The 17530-nt window shown below is 40.3% G+C and overlaps 1 protein-coding gene across 2 annotated transcripts in view; it reads left to right on the forward strand.

Moving 5' to 3' along the window:
* Nucleotides 1–17530, forward strand: part of itpk1 (inositol-tetrakisphosphate 1-kinase) — a 32466-nt gene continuing 14936 nt past the window's right edge. For both annotated transcript variants that reach the window (XM_015397124.1, XM_015397125.1), the window contains exons 1-4: nt 1–210; nt 646–811; nt 4794–4818; nt 14876–15001. In XM_015397124.1, the coding sequence (XP_015252610.1) occupies nt 717–811; nt 4794–4818; nt 14876–15001 (246 nt within the window). In that variant the 5' untranslated portion in view covers nt 1–210; nt 646–716. The remainder of the gene's footprint in view (nt 211–645; nt 812–4793; nt 4819–14875; nt 15002–17530) is intronic.

The raw sequence follows: 17530 nt of genomic DNA on the forward strand, positions 1-17530 counted from the left end.
TGAAGGCAGCATCAGGACCAAGGGTGTGTGCAGTCAGTCAAGCTGACAGAGGGAGTCAGGGAGAGGAAAACACCGGGAACATCTCTGCCTGGTTCAGCCGTGTCTGTTCTCGGTCTCCTCGGGTCTCCCTGCTCTCGGAGCGGATCATGGACTGTTCTCTGAGCTAGTTCTAGAGGAAAACACGGACCGTCCCCGGAGCTAAACCTGCAGGTTAGTTAGCAGTCTGAGCCTCATTCTCTCCAACAGCCTAACTGGTCTGATCAGTTAGTTTATCTGCAGGTTAGCATCTACCTGTTAGCTCCGTGTTTCTAACACTCAACAGGGATGATATTCTGAGGTTTCTATGGAATGTTTTCAGCCTGGGGGAGCTGTTAGCTTCTGTTAGCTGCTCAGGACTCAGGTTTAGCTAGCCTGCTAACGTTAGCAGTGGCTGTTAGCAGCACAGGGAAGGAGCGTGTTGGATTCAGACAAACTTCTTGTAACCTTTCATATCAGAGCGGGTCTGAGCAGAAAGCTCCTCCTGCGTGGGTCAGGAGTATTGGTTGTTACCACTCCTCCTACGTGGGCAGCCTCCCAGCACTGATTGTTGATGATCTCCTCTGATGTGGTTGGCTGTTACTGACTTCCTACCCCCTATCCCTGCAGGTGGAGTCTCCCATCATCTTCACCATCATCCTCAGATTTCCCTCCAGAGGAGACCAAGCAGCGCTGAAAGGATGCAGACTTTCCTGAGGGGGCGCAGGGTGGGCTACTGGCTCAGTGAGAAGAAGATGAAGAAGCTGAACTTCCAGGCCTTTGCTGATCTCTGCAGGTTTGTGGTTATTTTCTACTGGATGGTTGGTTTGGATCAGAACCCTGCTGTGGACCTTGGTTTCTGCAGACAGTATGTGGGAAGGTGGAAGGGTGCTGCTTCTGAAATCTATTGTTCTGCTTACAGCCTGTACTTGATTTTTAAATTGTACCTTTGATTAACTTTGATGTTGGTTTAAACTTTGAGCTGCTACCAAACCAGAAGGCACATTTCTGTAACTCTGTGCCAGAAATCATCTCTAACTCTGCACTGTTTATTATAAGAGGGAAAAAGGGAATAAGCCAGAAAAGCAAAGTTTTTCCAGTGATTGTAGTGAAGCACCGTGTTCACTATCTTTTGTTTTCTGTTTTTTATGCTTTATCAGTGTCCACTGTTATAAAGTGGTATTTTTAATGCTTTCTTTTCAAAAGTTTTCCACTATGATGAAGCATTTCTATCTCAACTTCTCACAAAATCAGGTTCTTAACAAAATATATTCCTATTTAAAATGATTTCTCCTGAAGTCAAGCTTAAATGTTTTCAAGGATTTCTGCATGCACCGAGCAGCTGTTGTAAAATCTTTATAGAGGAATACATAGGACGGTTTACGGCTCGTCTCGGTTCTTGTTGAGACTTGATGCCTTTGTGTTGTTTAGATTTGTTCCTATTCTCCAGCCTTGAGAGGAGGCAGCTCCTCTCTGTTAATGGACTCTGTTTTTTTGGACTGCTTCCAGGTCCAGCAGAGGTAAATGGTTTGCTGACTGGTACAAAGAGCGCTCTGATTTTCTTTAGAGAGATAAGTTAAACTGATTCACATTTCTCAGTATGCAGCTTGTTGAAAATAAGGAAGGGCTGCAGGGCATGGCAGCCCCTCCATTATCTTCCCTTATCTACAGTGGCAACACGGCTTAGGGGTTTTTGTTGCTTCAGTATTCCTGGAAAACCAGAGACGCACCTCTATTTAGCAAATTGATAATCTTTTTCATATCTTTTAGATGCTAGGTATACTGGGCAGTAGGTTGGGAAAGACGTCTGTATTCCCTGAGGGTTTCTCACCTTTGCTACGGCAGTGCTGCCTGGCCAGGCAACCTGATTGGGCCACTTCCGATTATCTGAACATATTCCACTAAAATCATTTTTAATCTCTTCATAAATGTCCGAGCAACACCTTCTACTTTCACCTCTCCTCTCGCAATCCTCAGGGACACACTAAACAATGTTAAACAGGGGAGTAAAGAAGGAGGTAACATTGTTCTATAATAGATCAGGGTCTGTCAGGATTGCCCTAGAAAACTGAAATGTTTCTGTGACCCGAACACAACCGCCGCCTCTTCTTCAGGTTCTTCTCTCCGAGCTCAAAGAATGGAGGAAGGAAGTGATTCAACTGATAATAATCTGATGCTTCTCTGGATGTCTTGTCTTCATTGGCGTCTGTTTTTTGTTTTTTTTCTTTTTTTTAAGGTGATAGCAGCTTAAGCCTTACATTCAAGCATGCAGACCATAAAACATGCATGTAATAAGCGTGTGCGTTCGTCCCTGTCTTCCCCTTGCCCGTAGCTAGGCCCGTCCTACAGCCTGGTCTGGTCACAGCCGCCTGCAGGCTGAAACGATGGCCTTCAGAGCAGATCTTTAATGAAAACATTGTTGTTGTTTTTTTTTGTTTTGTTTTTTTCCTGACTTAACAAGGTTACTGTGTTCTGCTTTAGCTGGGTTGATGACATGAAACAAGGTTACACCTGCACGTGTCAAATCACTACACTGGATGCAGATTACTGCTGCCATTCTTTCATGCATGTGTTTCTTAACTAATTATTTCATTTATTTTAAGTGGAAAGTTTAAGTGTTACATGTAGCATTACAATTAGATTTAGTTTAGTGAAATATACTGTATTTGCACCCAGGTTACTTCTGTTGTTCGTTTTTCTTTGGCTGACATGCATGTTTCAGGTCATCAAACTTATTTTCGCTTCTAAAGAAGATAGCCTGAATAAAAAACAACTCCATAGTAAATTTCACAGGCTTTCCAAAAAAAAGAAGACCATATTTGAAAAAAGTAATAAATCCCTAAACTCTTCCACCTTTAACGGCAATGGCTAGCAGTCTATAATTACAAGTTTTAGCCTTTTCTTCTCTGAAGACGAACCAATCTCTCTGAGCTGGATGAAGACCTCTCAGACATGCTGCTGGAAACAATCAAGGGATTTAGATTATTACAACCTGCCTCTCTCTCTTTTTTTTTTTTTTTACAAAAATTAACAAAATAAATATATAAATTTTCGCAAACACCCTTTAAGCGTGCTTTTGTTTGATTATGATTCGGAAAATAAAAACAACCAAAGTTCGATTCCTAGTCTGTTCACACAAACTTAGCCGTTAAAGTTTGACCTGGTTTTGAAATCATCAGAGGGATAAATTTTATTTATTTATTAAATAATAAAAAATTAAAGTTATGGCAAAGCATGATAAGGAAGTTTGAGTCTGGACTTTGACTAGGCCACTACAAGGTGTTTGTTTTTAGTCAACACAGCCTCTTAATTATTGTTGCATCATGAATGCTGATATTGAAGGCTTGCAGCGCTTTAGTGATTCTGTGTAAATGTTTGACCTCCTGGGTTAGACGGGGATTAGACTAAGTTTTGGAAGTCAAACGTTGCTCTATATTTACTTTAATGGCTGTCGGTGAGGTTAACTGTAGTAGAAAGAGCTTTGCAACCCTTTTCCAGACTGGTAGAGGTCTGTGACCTTGCGTCTCATCTCTTCTTGAATTTCATTGGAACATGGCATGCTGCTCTCTAATTGTTTTAGCTGACTTCATCTGGCTGTGTGCTCTCTTTCCCCTGGTTATCTTTGTTAGATGATAAAAATACTTTAAAGGATTCATCTGCAGCCTCTTAAACTATGCATCGGAGAGAAGGGCTCTGCATATCTGAGATGTATCCATTTCATATCTCAAGCCGAGGCCCGATTCGCTCCACATGAAAGCCGCCAGCTGCATTGTTGTGAAGCCGTGAACGGCCATGTTGCTGTTACCATGGGCCTGTAAAACCAGATGCGCCAGAATGGCTGAGCTGTAGCATGGCTGAACTCGTTCTGTTCCCCCTTGCTTGTTTCTCTCACCTGCAGCTGTGAGGCCATTCAGGTTTGTCCAAACAAACTCTCCTAACAGAAGTCACAATGCCTCAAAGATGCGTGCTTCTGATGGCTTCGGATTTAAAATTCAGGAGAGATAATATTTTTCCTTCTTCAATAAAAGTGATTTTTTTCAAAGTCTTTCCGGAGATTAATCATAATTTATATAACTTTATTTGTTGTCTGCTGACACAGCTTCAAACTGTACTTCTCAGAAGGGGAGAAATGAGATGTAAATCATTATGAACTTTTAAAAGAGGAAAATAATCGAGGGATAACAAATAATGGAAAAACATACTTGTTTTTCTCCAAAGGTCGTTATTTATTAAACAAAATAAAGCCATTGTGAACGAATGGGAACTCATTCTTCTTTTTAAGGAAATAAATGAATAGAATCAGTTTTGTTCTCTGTGTGTTTCATAATAATCCTGTCTTGTCTTCAGCTGAGGATTTCTTTAATGGATCTGATGAAACATAAAGTTAAAGCACCGATTTTAAAATTTGGGCCAACATCAATATCCGATAATAATTTCTATTATTTTCAATAAACTATATTTACCCATTTTGCATCCTATACACATTCTTACCCTTTGGACACAAGACCCACTGCATATAACCATGGGATCTTAATATCGGCCTAGTTATTTTTTTGTTTTGTTTTTTATATCGGACCGGTCCTGATAGGTTTCAGAATGACCAACATTGACAGATGCTGATGCTAACCATACATGTTGTATCCCTATATTGAGGCTCTAAGCTGCTTGCCATGAGAGCATGATAATATTTAGTGGGCTATGATTCGAAAATAATGCTGAAGTTAATCAATTTCTTTTCTTTTTGAAGAAAACTGACTTTGTGTTTTCTTTTTTTTCAGGAAAAGAGGAATAGAAGTCGTACAGGTACGTGATTTTTATGGCTTTAATTCCTAATTGGTTTGGTAAACAGAAAATATTTAAGTACTAATATTTATGAGCCTTAGAGACCAGCTGAACCTGATGAATTAGGGTAATTAAATGCTAAAGAAAACAAAAGGTTGTCTCAGATTCGACATGACGACCATGTCTTTCTGAGTTGATATTTGCTGCAGCCTCCTGCATGCCCAGTGCAACTGTCTGTCTGTTTGGACAGTTTTTGCCTCATTATCTCACGCCTCACTTCCCTGTCTTTTCTGAGGCTGTATGTCAGACTGTGCTGTTCATTGTTGAAGCAGCTCCTGCTAAGGGATGCGTGTTCAGGTGTGTGTTTGTGGGTTGAAATCGTGATCATACCTGGACATTCAGTCATAAAGTGTGAGCACAGTGGTTGTGACCTACGGTTTTACATTTCTGGACGTGTTAAAAGGACTGATGCTTTGCATCATTAATATTCAGTAGATAAACTTAAGCCAAAGGAAAGGAAAAAGGTGACATTTTATTGTTCGTTATGAATGAATAGAGAGCAGAGGTCTGATAACTGTAATTTATTGGAGCTCTGTGTAGAAAGGCACGATTCAGTAGAACTAGAGCCCTGACTGTGTCATTCTTTGACTGTTTCTTTTCCTCCTGGAGGAGTTGGGAGTTTATTGCATCTTTTTTTTTTTTTTTTTTTTTATTCCCCCGAAAATATATATATTTTTCCTTCTCACTGCACTGCTGGTATAAAAAGACTCCAAAAGAGGCTTGTTCTGGGAACAGATCCAGAGTAAGCAGGGATTTGTGTTCCCCTATGGACTGAGGTCCTTCTGGGATGGAACAGCAAAGCTTGGACGCCCTCAGGATGAGGGACTGACATTATTTCTACCTGATGTCCACTGAGTCTTCTGCTCCAGTGGGTTTTTATTTACACCAATCAAAGCTGCACATTTAGTCCAATCTTATCCTTCATTACAGTTTAAATGTGTTCAAAATCGAAGCTTCTCTGATGCAGCATTTTAGTGGGTTGTGATGTGTTTCTTATATACCGTATATATATTTTCACACAATGAGTAAATCAGTTTATATTTGGGAAAATATTTCTTACTTGTAACTATGTGCTGCCTGGATACAAGTCTTACACCATATAGGCTGTTTAGATGACTTTGAATGACTCTTCTATTTTCTAAGTGACCCAACCACATGCTAAACGCAATGTATGGGGGTGGATGAGTCATGCTGTGGGGATGCTTTTTTACGGTAATATCCAAAAGGAACTGTCATAGAATCCACAAGTAGAGGATTAAGAAATGACAAACCCCGTACCGAATCATCTTGTGGGGTGCAGAGGACCTAGTGTTTCCTTGCTTACATGATCTTCTGCAGGATGGCTAGACTTGACCTTAAGCCTGGTTTATGCTAGAAGCGTCCGTGCAGTCATATGTGATTTTTAGCATCCATGCACCATTTGCATTGCCTGATTTTGGGTGCAGAAAAACAATAGATTGTTTAAAAAAAAAAAAAAAAAGCATTGAACACAGTTGTGTCTTATTGTCACAGTTGGATGACATGAAGAGGCTTTAAAAAGCTCTACATGTTGCATAGTTATATTTATAAGCCTGCAGTCTGTGACTCAGCCAGAATATTGGGGACAGCCGGGGAAAATCGCATAGAGTATAAACGCTGTTCATCAAGCATAACCCAGCCTTTAGAGATAAGGCGAGGAGCTGCTGCCCCTGTGCATCCAAAGCATTTAGTTTAGGTGGTTTGATCATGTGAAGAAGATACACTCTGGGCGCCTTTCTGCAGAGATCCACAAAAACAGAGGTGTCCTCTCGGCAAACTTTTACTGAAGACTGCGGCTCTGCTTTCAGTGACCGTCTTTGTGTTTCAGTAAGGCGTGACTTTCCCACCATCCATCTGGATTGAGGTTCGGTGTTAAAACGCAGAAGTCCAGGGTCTTATTCTCACAAAAAGCGGTTGATTTGGAGCCAGGCTTGGTTAGTTTTTTTTTTAGTCAGCGTTTATTTGATCCTTTCAGATTGCACGGCGTCTGTGTTGACGACCTTCAGAGGAAGCTGGTAGAAGATGATTTGTCTCTTTCAGGCTAATCAGCTGGCCTTGTCCCTGGAAAGAGACAGAGCAGCTGACCCTGGCGGTGACAGCTCGACCCTGGACATCTGACGATAAGCAAACCCTGGAAAAATACATCCTTAATGCAGCTCCTTTTCTTTTTATACTTTAGATATTTACCAAATCAGTGAGCTGTTAACTGTTTTGCAATATAGAATTTTTTTTTACCAATCATTAAGTCCTAAAGAATGTTGCTTAGTGTTTGGTTTATTTTCTTAAAAGCTAATAAACTCAGTTTGTTGCTTTTAGAGTTTTTGTCCTGAGCAAGCCATTTTAAGTATTTATAAAGGAAGTAATCAACGGAATCAGAAATAAACTTAAAAAATTTTTTAGTTGGTGTCCTTAACTTGACTGAATCAGGAAGGGATCGATTTGCTATGCAGATCATTTACCTCTGCGCTGGTAATATTAACCACCACAGAGGGTTTTGTTGGCTGTGGTCATAGCCTCACCCTGTTGGACAAGTCTTTGCCAAAAACGGGATCCCCGGGGAGCTCATTGTGTGTTTCCATTTCCAGTGTGGGAAAGCCGTCCTCTCATTGCCCCTCAGGACTGACACGTGGAAAAAGAAAAAAAAAACATTCTGGATGACTATCGGAAACAATCCAAAGCCCTCCATCTTCCTTCTGCTCTCTCCTCACATTTGCATCCCATTTATTTACTGACCCTGCAGCTCATGGATCCATCCCTCATGCGCTCTACATATCAGCCAGCCTGTTTTTTTGGAACTGATGAGATTAAATGCGGAGGCTTTGATCCAATATTCACTCCGAGGTCTATTCTTTGTTTCAGTAAACCCATGGAGGTGGCCTCGTTACGCTCTGGGTGTTTGGAAATGTGTGGAAGCTGAAAACTAAAGCAACATATCAACAAATAATCTGTTGCCATGTTCTCTGACTCATTAAAAAAATCTGGGGCTGTTTTTGTGGCTTCTGGGATGTTTTTAATTGGGAATCAGGCGTTAATGACATTTAATAGGGCTGTAAAATATATTAGATTCAAAGTACCCTCTTATGGATCTATTCATCCCAAACGTAAAAGATTTAGATATAAGACAATATCGCAAGAATGCAGTATTTTAAGGGCCACAAAAAAAGCAAATGATTAACTTTAGCAATTATTTAAATAGCATCAACCTAAAAAATGTGTGGTGATGCTTGCAGGCATATTGATTTCATTAAGGTTTAATGAAGAACCCAGAACACAACAAGACGGTTCTAATATCAGCCCACTTTTAAGTATTAGATCTGTACCAATATGTAAGAAAATGACTAAAATCTGTGGTAGGATCTTTGCAACAGATTTATTTGTAAAATTCTGCTTCTAAATATTCCACAGTCCATTAACGGAGTTTAGCATTAGATCAGTTTGGTGATGCTCCCTTCCTGTTCCAACAATGCGCAAGGATGAACAAGTTTGGTGAGAAAAAACGAAAAAAGAAAACTGGTCTGCATTGAGTCCCGAGAGCAACGTGATGGAGAGTTGTATATATTACGGCTGCAACTAACCATTATTTTGCAACTTGATTAATCTGTCGATTATTTTTCCCATTAATTGATTGATCGCACAGCAAAAGGTTCCTTAACCCTTAAAAGCCTGATCCAAGAATAAAACAAAACAGAAAATAATTTTTTTTTGTTTGAATTCCTTATTCACCCTTTTAACAAAATATGTAAAAAGAAAAAAAAAGAAATACATTTTTGATATTAATAATTTATTACTATGTGATAAGTCAAGATTAATTTTTGTGTAGTCTTCTACTGGCTGTTATCAGGTATATCTGATTGTGTACAATAGGATTTTGAGCAAAGTTTTTACCATTAAATTATGCAAAAGGTGTCAGACGCAAAACATTTCAGAAACCGTATGTATCAAATACGATACATTTGGCATTATAGGGTTAAAGAAGACTTTTTGCTAAATTAAACCAAGTGAAAATAAAGCTTTTCCACTTGAGGAGTTCTGGATAGAGCATGTTGACAGACTAAAAATATTATCTTAAATGCAAAATGTGTACAGATTTTTATTTTATTTTATTTTTTTCACAATTTTGGTATAATTGCTGCTCTAAGTTGGTAGTTCTGTCAGCTAAAGGCATATTTTACACTCTCTTTACTCTAGTTAACGATTAATCGATTACTAAAATGATTGACGATTATTTCAATAATTGGTTAATCGTGATTAATCCTATCAATTGTTTCAGTCCTAAAAATAAATATATATATATATATATATATATATATACTGTTTGAAAAGAATGAGCTGGTTGAAAGCCAACCTAGATAATGAGCTAAGTTCATTTTTCACATGTTGGCAGGTGATTCATAATATTGACCCTCTATTAATGATGGTTTTAGGAAACGGTAGGTTAATCATTATCTCCTGGTGGAGCAGAACCTGCCAGAGCGTCAGACTTCATCCTTTTTATCATGAGCCTCAGCTACATCATCGTCACAGAGCGCAGTCTTCCTGCTGGACTGTGGGGTGTTGCAGAGATCCCATTAGCCTAATGAGATCCTACCTCGACCTTCCTGGAGGATTTTGCCCTGAGGGGAAAACTGCTCCTGTTGGTCTCACTGACCTTGTGTTTCGTGCAAAGGGAGGGGCTTCAGGTGTTTCTATTTCAAATGATGAACAGGATAAATAATTCATGGCATTTTGTCTGCAAACAGGTGTGTAAACAAAGCGTTGATTTTTAAATGATGTTGGATTCATCCCTACCAACAGCAGGGTTGTATATTCTGATCCACAGTTGTCCTCTGGGTTTATCTCGGCCCCACAGCGATGCTTCATAAAAGCTGGAAATACATCAAGCCCTGACCTCCCCTCTGCTGTTTTCAGTCCTGTCCGTCAGAATCTAGGCCCAACTCTGGCTTTCAGTCCCACAGGGACACACTAAGACGTCAGCGGACATTTCTGCTTTCAGCATTTAGCCCCACATCAGTGACTTTTCTGCTGAGCTTCAGCACTCTAAAGCAGGGTCAATTTGTCTACCAAATGTGTCTGCAAGCGGGGAATGACCCGCGCCGCAGCAGAATCCTGTTTGTATGGAGAGGCCGGACCCTGGATGGACCCTCTGTGTTGTGTAAGCAGGAGATTAAACGCCGTGCCTCGGTGGAATTAGAGATTTTGGTCCAGCGGGCCTCATCAGGCTGACATTGCTGGCTAAACAGAAAGCAAAATACGTCATGGTGCTGCTGCAGGCCAGTCATCACTCCTCCAAAAACAGCCTCCGAATGACTTCTTAACGATTTCCACCACTGCAGAGGCTGTTAAAGCTTATTGGGATCTGTAGCTCCCATCCAGTCGTTTGGTGGTCAGTAGTGTTCTTTTTTCTAATTAATTTGAAATGTGCAACCCAGTTTTTTTATCTTTAAAAATCACCACTTAGAATAGAAAATAGGAAATTATCACACTCATGAACGCATTTATTTGAATCTGATGCGCTTATTATGTTTTAAAAGTTGTCCTTAATGTTCAGTCTGCTCCCATTTCCTGCTGGTAACACCTGAATATCCCCTCTGAGCGATGATGGAGCATATTTTTATTTCTATTCTAATACAGTGAAAAGAAAAACATTTTTTATTCTTTTGTGCATTTGTGAGACAATACTGTTTTATCTCATCAAACTAATTTAAATGTCAAACGAAGATAAGAAAACACCAGATGTGGGGTTTAGAGAGGGGAGCTGCATGCAGATTTCTCTTGAGCAATCTGTCGTCGGTCGAAGAGATGGCTGATGTTCTCAGGCTTCTATCTTCATCTGATGTGCATTGTTGCCCGTTCTGAACAAAGCAGTGTGGCATTAAAGCGTGAAATCCGTCGACTGGCTTGACACGTAGCTGCTGTATTTAGTGTTTCTGGGATGTTTGAGGTTTTTCTCCTTGGTTAAACAGTTTTAAGTGGTTTCAAAATGCTCAATTGCTGAACAAACCTCTGTCGCCTCATGACACAGTGAACTTACATGTTTTTTGCTGCGTTCGTAGGCGTGTTACTTTAACCTGGAGGCTTTTTTTCCCCAGAGGCAGGAGGAATAAAATCCAACAACGAAAGAGGGAACAAAATAATAACATAATAAGCTGTTATTAAGAAGATGACAATGCTGTAGTTTTAATTGGTGGCGTCTCTGCGTTGGTGTAAAGTGTATATTTTCTATTGAGCAACCAGCTGAAATAGACCGTTACATCGGTTTGCTGATATATTGCTGGTCGACATCGTTTTCTTTTTTGCATCGTTGCTCGCTGATACATGCGTGCCTTACCTAAAGATTATGTTATCATTTAATTTAAGTAGGGGTGAGCATTTATCGAATCGCTTATCGTTATACGATTTATCGTCCACTCAACAAATTACGATGAGTGATGATAAAAAACCAAAAAAAAAAAAAAGAGTAAAATGTAGCATTTTTCTTTTCCTTTTTTTTTACATCGGAGCTTTGGAAAATTCAAAGAATATAATTGAATGTGGCAACTATAGAAATGACACTTTCTTTATGTAAATGGTATCTTTAAGAAGCCTATTTTTGTATTTTTTCAAACAGTGTATTTCGAAAATCATCAGTTTTATCATTATAACTATAGTAGGGTTGGCAGCACATATCCAGTTTGTCAAAAGAGTCTGCATCAGCCTTTAAAGATCAGCATCAGTCGATCTCTGAGTTTCTGTAGCATGTGTAGGCATGTCACTCCGGTCTGTTGGCCTGGTTTCTTTAGGCAGGAGGAATTTAATTTCAACAACGACACAGAGAGAAACTGTAAGTGAAAATAAGATAAGAACCTGTTAAGGAAATTAGGTTGCCTGGTGGGGGGTGAACGGTGTTTGGATGCATCTCTTCATATGACCCCTCCGATTTCACAGGAATAAAACCTTTTGTACCAATATTTTCTCGTTTGTGTTGAATAAATATCATATGTAAATTCAGCTCAACCATTTAAGGTGAATTTTAAAATCTGTTTATTTCATTTCACTCTGAATCTAGGAATTTTTCCTTCTTTATTATTAAAAATTGCCAATATGGCTCTTGTTTATAGCATCTCGGCCGCTAAAGAAGTGTTGCTGGTTCTGGCATTTAGAGTAGCCTGAGTCCTCTCAGCTGGGTCAGATATGGTCCAGATATGCAGAACACTTCTCACACTGACCTGTTATTTCATATGGGTCTTAGGATGCCCCAGGCCTTTCAGCTCAACAACAAAGCACCTGATGTCATTCCCATATTCACTCAATGAGCTTCAGTAACCAACATCTTCAGTAATTAAAATGAGCTCCTTCTTGGTGTTCTGCCACTCCTTTCAGTCTTTTATTGCTGTTTTTGGGGATTGGCCGTCCATGTGTCTCATGTCAGACCTGTCCTACTTGTTTTTCGGGATTCCAAGACATTACTGTCAATAACCTTAGTATGTCAAAAGGATTTTTCTTTTGTGCAGAAAAGTCTGGTTGTATCTATGAGACTTCAGCATCCCAGCTGAACCAATCCGGTCTCTCTGTTAGATGTGTTATTTGTCATTTATCCTAATTTTGCTTTCCTAATAATTAAGTTTAAGGTGAGTTTTGATGGTCACCTATCAATCCAGAACTGTCCCGGTCCTAGCTTAATGCTCTTAAAGCAGATGTTATCCCATTAAAGTCCAACACATTAAGAATATGCTCCACATTTTAAACTGTGGCACAGATGGGCTACAGCAGAATGTCACACTAAGGCCCCAATTCACATGCTCACCGTAGTTGCAGAACAACCGATTAAATCATCTCAAACTTTCTGTTTGAACATCAATATAGAGCAGTTACCTCACAGTGAGAATATCTTAAAGCAAAGGAGCTCGTTTTTGATGGCCGATTACCACCATGAATAAGCAGCAGACATCTCTGCACCAACTGCTTGATGCCATCATGACATAAAGAATCACCATCTCTGGGGAACTGTGTCGACACCTTGCTCAATGAAGGCCAGCCTCCCCGTCGGACTGTAATCAGTCATCTATCCCTCTCACAATCATTAACCGGCGCCGGCTGTGCTTGGTCTTAAACTGAGTCGATCCGTACAGGTTTACAGCTCCTTCATTGATCCACACCTGTGTGACAAAGGTGTGTATTCATCAGCTGACTCAGTGTCTAAACAGGGGAAAAGAGCAGTTGGGTTCTGCTGGACTCGGACCTGTTTGCACAGGTGTGGCAGACTTCTACAAACTGGGTTTCTTTCTCTGAAGTACCTATCTCTATTCTGCAGCAATCTGCTCACTAACCCCACATTTAAAACCTTTTAGAGCAACTTAAGTTATTAATCTGTGGAGGCTTTAGGTTTCATACCTGTTTCTGGGTGTGTTAGATCACGTGTGCGTAATGAGCCCTCTGTTTGTTAAAGCTGGCACTCCTGTTTGACTGCTTCTTCGCTGCTTGGCCTGTTTGGGCAGCCTTTATGCACTGTTAGACCTGAGCGGAATGCTAATCAGGTGTTTTCTTCATTTCTTTTCAACAAGCCCTGCAGGACTTTAGGAAAGTAGTTCTAAAACAGCTAGAGGAAATTTACAACCCTCTAACGAATGATTTTGCTTTCTAGTCTGATATAATAGAAATGTTTTATGAAACAGGTCAGTAGGTCAAAGACAAGCTGACTATCATTCCTCTTAGATGTTATAGGTGTTTTATGATGATTTTGAAGTCTTGGAAATAGTAAAGGGTTACAGGTTGTAGCTTTACTTTCAATAATATGTCCTGCTGGGCTTCTTGCCCAGGATCTCATCAGTGGGCATTAAAGTCTGTCGAACTGGCAAACACGACAACAAAGTTAACCTTTTGTGACTTTGGTACTGGAGACGCAGATGTTGTAATAGTTTTAACTAATGCACTGCAGTCCTGAAGCATTACGACAGGGTTGACATTTGTTTAATCGGAAACATTTTGTCCAGGTTTGTGGAACTGCTCCCCTCAGACCATCAGGTCTTAAAGCCTGGTCCATGAAATAATTGACAGAAAAATCTATTTTGTATTTAAAAATTAGATTTTTCACTGAGCTTTCTCAGAACTGAATAAAAAAGAAAACATACATTTTTAAGTTAAATTAGATCTTTTATTTACGTCCATTTCTGTATAATCTGTTATGTGTTTCCTGTTCACTACGTGCCTGAATGCGTAAGTCAAGGTTTCAAGAACAAAAATATCTCACTCATGTATCAAGTATGATACACTTCACTTTAAAGGGCTAAGTGTATTTACTGCAACCGACTAGTTGTGCAGCCAGATGAAGATTTGCTGCTTCAATCTCGTTCCTGTTGACCTTTTGGCTTCTTTACCTCATTCCTCAGCACTGTGCATTTGTCTGATGCTGGAGCTTCTGCCATAAAAACAAAAGAAATACAGCCTTTTCTTCTGTATCATCCTCTATGCTCCAGACTCCCACTATCCCTCCTTCACATCTCCAGTTTCTCCATCAAAATATGTATAGAAATGTCCCAGAAATAAGTTACATCTCTCAGGAGGTCAGATCTAGACAACAGTGTTTAAAGATTGTTGAGAAGAATGTAATTTACTGCATCCACTTTAAAGCAAGGGCCAGCTGCAGCAAGTTAATGATACTGACTGAATAATCTAGTTTATAGCTGACAGCTTTAGTTTAAGAATTTAATAAACTGGCTGAGGCTATTCAACAATAAATAGAATAGTTCAAAAAAATAGTTTATTTAGATTATTTTGTTCTTAACTCAGAGATCTGGTTTAGGATTGAAAGGATGAGACTCTGGAAACCAGTAGCTGAAATGAGCTTTCTCTGTAGGGTTGCCAGGCTCTGCCTGAAGGAAAAGGTGAATAACTAAATAAAGTGGGGAGGCCTTGCAGTAGGGTAGAGAGACAGGATGAGTTTGTGTGTTGGGAGGAAAATTAGCTAAATACACAACAATGGAGGGTTTGCTTTGACCTCTTGCTTGTTTTCTTCTGCCCTCAGCTGGACCTCAGCCAGCCTCTGGAGGACCAGGGTCCGCTGGACCTCATCATCCACAAACTGACCGACCTCATCCTGGAAGCGGACCAGAACGACTCACAAGCCGTGCTGCAGGTCCAGAGAGTACAGGTACAGATTCAGGGCAGAGTTTTTACTTCTTTGGAGAATTCACAAATCCATTGACGCAAAGAAAAGTAAAAAAAAAAATACTGATACGGATTACTGCTTCTGTTTTACTGAACAGATGAAGGTTGATGGTTAACAGGACTTAAACTTTTGGGAATAAACGTCAGCACACACACGGTGATCACCAAAGCCTCACCATTGATTTGATGGAAGTCTCACTCTATTATTGCAATAAAAGCTAAAGTTGGCTCTTGAGGATATGACATCATCTGGAGCTGTCCAGCAGGACTCTCTGTTGGGGTCTCGGGGTGTTGGTGACCATGTGGACAGAGGGATAGAGCAGTCTGACAAAGGCTGCCGACAAATAGAGCAACTGAGATGGAATGAAAGAAGAAAATTTTATTTTAATTAGAGTCTGTTCCCAGTTTGAATAATTTAACCTTCAGGGTCTCTAAGACATAAACAGGATTCATATCCTGATCCAAGATCTGTTTATTTGTTCTGCTTCTCTCCTGACTGCTGAAAAGTCAGCAGATGATCTACGGCGTGATGCTGTCCTGGATACTCGGAGCGTAACAGTGCTTCCACTGAGCCATGATCAGAATAAACATGGGCGCCTGCAGGTCTGAGGAATCCAAACTCCTCAGGTGATGTGGCGACGTGGAGTGGTCGTGAGACCCAGCTGTTTAACGATTCGCTGCCAGTCTGTTGTAGCTTTGCCAGAGACGTAAACACTGATGAGGCGGATATATTCAGTCCCAGTTGGAGGAATCAAACCGGCTTTATGAACAGCGGCATCATCAGCGGAACCCTTGACTACATGACTCAGTAAACCTGGAAGTCTGAGGCGAGGCTCCGCCCACTGGGATACTATCTGCTGTTTGTGTTTCTTAAGCTGGCCGTGCAGCAGATGGTGTAAAATGGATTTATTGCTCCGACTTTGACCCAGTTGCTCTGTCTGGTTCAAAGGAAATAGAATCATGATCATCAGGATGTTACCGGTTCTCCTGACCCCATCAGTACAACAAACAGGAAATCAGAGTGACTGTGATTAGTGGGTGGGGTGCAGACTGAAGGGATTAGGGTTGGTTCGATATTGAGCTTCGGAGTGTAATGACCGAACGGTTGGCTGTAAATGCTGATTGAATGGTGCAACACTTGCTTGCATATGAGGCTGCGTCGTTACGTTTTTGTCTTGTTAGGAGGCCTTTCTATCAGAGCAGCATCAGGTGGAGTGAAACCTGGTTTTGTTATGTGTTTACAGATCTGTGTGAATTATAACCTTTGGATCCTTTCTTCTTATTATAAGGCAGCTTTGATTATAATGAATCTCTGTGCTGCAGAGGAAGAAGGTCTCCTCTCTATTATAGGTCTCTGGTTAAAACAAACTGTCATGGTTGGATCCTCTGCTGTGATTCAGGGGTTGGAGCTGCTCTCAGTGTTACAGATGAATGCTGTTTGCAGATCATGGAAGCTTTAATGAAAGAACTGAGCGTGAACCTGCTGAAGAATCATTTCCACAAACATAAGCAGTGTTCTGGTGGATTTACACCCTGGTGATAAATCCGAACACATGAGGAGTCGGTGGATCCAAATGCTGAATTATGTTCTAATGTATTTTATGTCTTGAAGCCATTTGATCTGTACTAATCGGCTCCAGAATTGAGCAACATGTGCAGGCGTCTCCTATACGCCCACGCTAACATGCGTCTGGCTCATCACCTGCTGAAGAGCCTTTTGTCTCTCACTTCCCCCTCTCTTCTCTGTACTTCTAAGCTCTCAAATGGTCGGCCTAATCATCGCATTTTTATCAACGCTGATGGGTTAAGTCAGCATTGTTTGATGCGTCTTCGACTTGCAAAACAGTTCATCTAGCTTTGATCAGCTTCCTGTTAGCTTGGGGTAAATCTTGCAGATGGTACCCTGATGGGCGCCTGCCTCAATGCTTTTCTCCATTTCAATATTTGCTTAAGGTATTTTTTTGCATGTGCTTAATTGTATAAGCCATATAAGATTTTGTCTCTGTTAAATTAAGGAAATAAAGTGCTATTCTATTGTAAATGTCTGTAATGTGCAGAAACAGGCTGCACTACAAACATTTAAATATAAATAGGTCATTTCTATTCAAATTTAATGCATTTTTTCTTGATTTAATCAGGAAAATAAAACAATTTGTTAACTGAATATGATTTAAGTTTATTTATTTATGTTATTTCAAGTGCATAATGGCTATTTTATTTTAATGGCAAAAATTTCATCTTATTTACCTGCTCAAATGACTTGCAAATGTTCTTTACTTATTGAGATCACTTTTGTCTTGTGACATCTGACGACGGATGGGAGTCAGAAGGGATTCCTCTAAAGTACCAGCAAGCAGGCAAATTTGTTGAAGGCGAAGAGCGTGGAGGGAGCGTGCAGACCAAGCGAGCAGAGAGTCAAAAACAGATGGCAGGATGAGAGAAAGAGTGTGTGTGGTTATGTAAAACAGGCAACCTCATGCTGACCGAGCGGTCGGCAGACAGCGATGCGGTG

The sequence above is a fragment of the Cyprinodon variegatus genome, unplaced genomic scaffold (assembly GCF_000732505.1).
Source record: "Cyprinodon variegatus isolate N-32 unplaced genomic scaffold, C_variegatus-1.0 Scaffold838, whole genome shotgun sequence".
NCBI classification, from domain to species: domain Eukaryota; kingdom Metazoa; phylum Chordata; class Actinopteri; order Cyprinodontiformes; family Cyprinodontidae; genus Cyprinodon; species Cyprinodon variegatus.